This window comes from Ochotona princeps, chromosome 22 (assembly GCF_030435755.1).
Source record: "Ochotona princeps isolate mOchPri1 chromosome 22, mOchPri1.hap1, whole genome shotgun sequence".
Classification (NCBI taxonomy): domain Eukaryota; kingdom Metazoa; phylum Chordata; class Mammalia; order Lagomorpha; family Ochotonidae; genus Ochotona; species Ochotona princeps.
Window position 1 is genome coordinate 22,328,339 of NC_080853.1, and position 3,358 is coordinate 22,331,696.

The window sequence follows — 3,358 nt, forward strand, 5'->3', positions numbered from 1 at the left end:
AGGGACGCAATGGGGTAGACCCCCATCCCTTTACTGTGGGAGTGCCCAGCGCCTCCCCAGCCCTGCAGCTCACTGGGAATCAGTGCAGCCAGGTCCTCCAGCACTTTGTCCTTGGTGCGTGAAAAAGCCCCACAACCCTGGTCCCTTTGGCAGCCTGGGATCTGCTGGACCAAGGAGATGCGAGGTCACGTTATCTCTGGGGGTCACCTTGCAGTTTCCCGCCCTAGCACCAGGCCTGCACCATCCTCCTCTCAACACTCCCCTTCACTTCCTGACACTGATTCACCAGGGACCTTAGACCCTCCAGTGTCTTGAGTTTTGTTCGGAGTTCAACAGCGTCGCCTTCTGGTGCTTGATCGCCAGTGACGCGGAGGATCAAGGCCCCGGGGTTGGGAGGGCATTTTCTTTTTAAAAAAAGTTTTCCCTTCCCCGCTATACTTTGGACACTCCTCTCCGCATTCCTGGTGCGTGAATAAGCGGATCAAGGGGGAGGGGGAAGTGACAGACACTCCTGCCCACCCACGGCGGCGCCCTCTGATGACCTTGGCGGGGCAAGTGGCATTTCCACACCCGCCCAGTTGTCCGTTCAGCCTCGGACAAAACGGAAACCCTGAGGTGCCACCGGAGGTCCACGGCACCTCCCCGCAGTCTCCATCGAGGGTGCCAAAGGAGCCGTCCCTCTCTGCGAGGCTGACATCACACGCAGCCAGGATGGGTGCGCTCGGGTACTCGCCCGCCCCTACCTACAAGGGCAAGGAGGGTCGCGGGAACTTGAAACCGTGGAGGTTTCCACGCGGCTGATCGTGCCGTGGCCTCGGGAGTGATCAGGGGTCCTGGTGCTCGACCAGCCTCACCTGCTGTCCCTGCAACGTAGCATAACCCGCACCTCTGGAGCCAGGAGTTTTGGCGGACCCCGGGGTTGAGGGCACGAGAGGTCCGGCTCTGTGACTCCCTTCCCAGGGACCATGCAGGTCCCGGGCACTCATACTCGCGCTTCCAATCTTGGTCCCAGGCAGCCTCGCCTACCCAATTCCTTTAGAAGCCTCAGTTAGCAGGAAAGAGCCCCCCGGGTTTTCTAGGGAGGGGCTGACTGCACGCGCCGAGGGCGGGCCAGAGGCCTCGGGGACAGCGGCGCCTGCGCCTGCTGGCCCCACCCGGGCACTTCCCTGCGCCCTGGGCCGAGGTTACTCAGCCGCACGCGGCGATCCCAGGAGTGAGGGCGGTCGCAAGGCGTCCCGCGAACCCAGTAATCCGAGAACTCAGCTTCAGCCCTTCCCACCAGGCACTTCCTTCCTTTTCCCCGAACGTCCAGGGAGGGAGGGCCGTGCGCTTATAAACTCGCGCCCCAGCCGCCCAGCATGTCAGACGCTGCCGCGCAGGGGCTGCGCGCCGCAGCCACAAGCGTCCGAATGGGACTGCGCGCAGCGACGGCCCCGGCCCCGGCCCCGAAGCAGCGCCCGCGCCTTCCCAGGAGCCCGCACCCGGTGCGCCCCGGCGGCATGCTCCGCGTCTTCCTGGCGCTGGGCGCACTGGCCCCAGCCGGCCGGGCGCTCCCGACGCACGCAGAGTTGCCGCAACCCGTTGGCAGCCAGTGTGTGGAGCACGACTGTTTCGCCCTTTTCCGAGGCCCCGCAACCTTTCTCGCGGCCAGCCAAACTTGCGAGCGCCGGCGCGGCCACCTGATGACCGTGCGCTCCTCAGTGGCTGGGGATGTCATCTCCTTGCTGCTCAGCGGCGACAGCACAAGCCTCTGGATCGGCCTGCAGCTTCCTCCCGGCTGCAGCGACCCTACGCATCTCGGGCCCCTGCGCGGCTTTCAGTGGGTGACAGGCGACAACCGCACCAGCTACAGCAGGTGGGCCCGGCTCGACGGTAGCGGCGGGGTGCCCCTGTGCGGCCCTCTGTGTGTTACGGTCTCCGCCGCCGCCGCCGGAGTCGCCGCACCCGGCGAGCCGGCGTGGGAGGAGCAGCCGTGTGACGCCGAGGCCGACGGCTTCCTCTGCGAGTTCAACTTCGCGGCCTCCTGCAGGCCCCTGGTGGTGCAGGCCGGCGTCGCGGCGGACGCGCACTTCTCTAGTACCTACAATACACCGTTTGGCGGCCAAGGCGCTGACTTCCAGGCGCTGCCAGTGGGCAGCTCGGCCATCGTGTCGCCCCTGGACTTGGAGCTCACGTGCGCTGTGCCTCCCGGAGCCGCCGAAGGGAGCTGGGACCGGGAATCCCCTGGCGCCTGGGACTGCAGCGTGGAAAACGGTGGCTGCCAGTTCGCGTGCAACGCGAGCGCGGGAGCTCCCCACTGCTTGTGCCCTACGGACACCACAATGCGCGCTGACGGGCGCTCGTGCGCAGCGACGGCGATGGCGGTGACCACGGTGACACCATGTGAAGCCCTGTGCCAGCATTTCTGCGTTCCCACCCCTAACGCGCCCTTCTACTCCTGCATTTGCGATACTGGCTACCGGCTGGCAGCAGATGGGCACCACTGCGAGGACATCGACGACTGTGCCCAGGAGCCCAACCCGTGTCAGCAGCGCTGCATCAACACTAAAGGCGGGTTTGAATGTCACTGCGACCCGGGCTTCGAGCTGGTGGACGGCGTGTGCGTGAAGGACCCGTGCCTCGCCGCCGACTGCGAGTACCAGTGCCAGCAGGTGGGCGCCAACGACTACCGTTGCATCTGCTCTGATGGTTTCATGCCCGTCCCCAACGAGCCACACCGCTGTCAGATGTTCTGCAACAACACTGCTTGCCCTGCCATCTGTGACACCGACAAGAATGGGCACACTTGCATGTGTCCCGAAGGATTTATTCTTGACGACGGGGACATGTGCGCCGACATCGACGAATGCGCCAGCGACCAATGCCAGGGCGAGTGCCGTAACCTTCCTGGCAGCTACGAGTGCGTGTGTGGGCCCGACACGCCCCTGGCCGGCCAGATCAGCACGGACTGCTATCCGGATCAGACGAGCAGCCGTGAGGTCGGCGGTAGACTTGGCAACGAAGACGGCTCCGGAGAGCTGCCCGGCCCCACGCCCGGTGCCACCTTGACCGTGCCGCCTGCCAGGCCGGTGCACTCGGGCGTGGTCATCGGGACCTCCATTGCCAGCCTGTCCCTGGTGGTGGCGCTATTGGCGCTCCTTTGCCACCTGCGCAAGAAGAAGGGTTCCAAGCGCAGTGAGCTGGAGTACAAGAGCGGCTCCCCGGGCAAGGAGGTGGTGCTGCAGCAGGTGCGGACAGAGAACACACCACAGAAATTGTGCTAAGGCGCGGACCGGGCAGCCCCAGACTCCTCTCACCTGTGCACCCACCAGTCCCCTCGCCCCTCTGGAACCCCGCCCCCCACCTGGCACCCTGGCTC

At 65.5% G+C, this 3,358-nt stretch overlaps 1 protein-coding gene across 1 annotated transcript; it reads left to right on the top strand.

Annotated features, from left to right (window-relative positions):
- Positions 1–1,270: 1,270 nt before the first annotated feature.
- On the top strand, positions 1,271–3,358 carry THBD (thrombomodulin). The gene has a single exon (XM_004585978.2). It carries the CDS (start codon positions 1,359–1,361, stop codon positions 3,261–3,263), a length of 1,905 nt encoding a protein of 634 aa, XP_004586035.2. The 5' UTR covers positions 1,271–1,358; the 3' UTR covers positions 3,264–3,358.

What these genes read in the sequence shown, in the direction of transcription:
- THBD (XM_004585978.2), top strand. Translation starts at nt 1,359, where the DNA reads ATGTCAGACGCTGCCGCGCAGGGGCTGCGCGCCGCAGCCACAAGCGTC.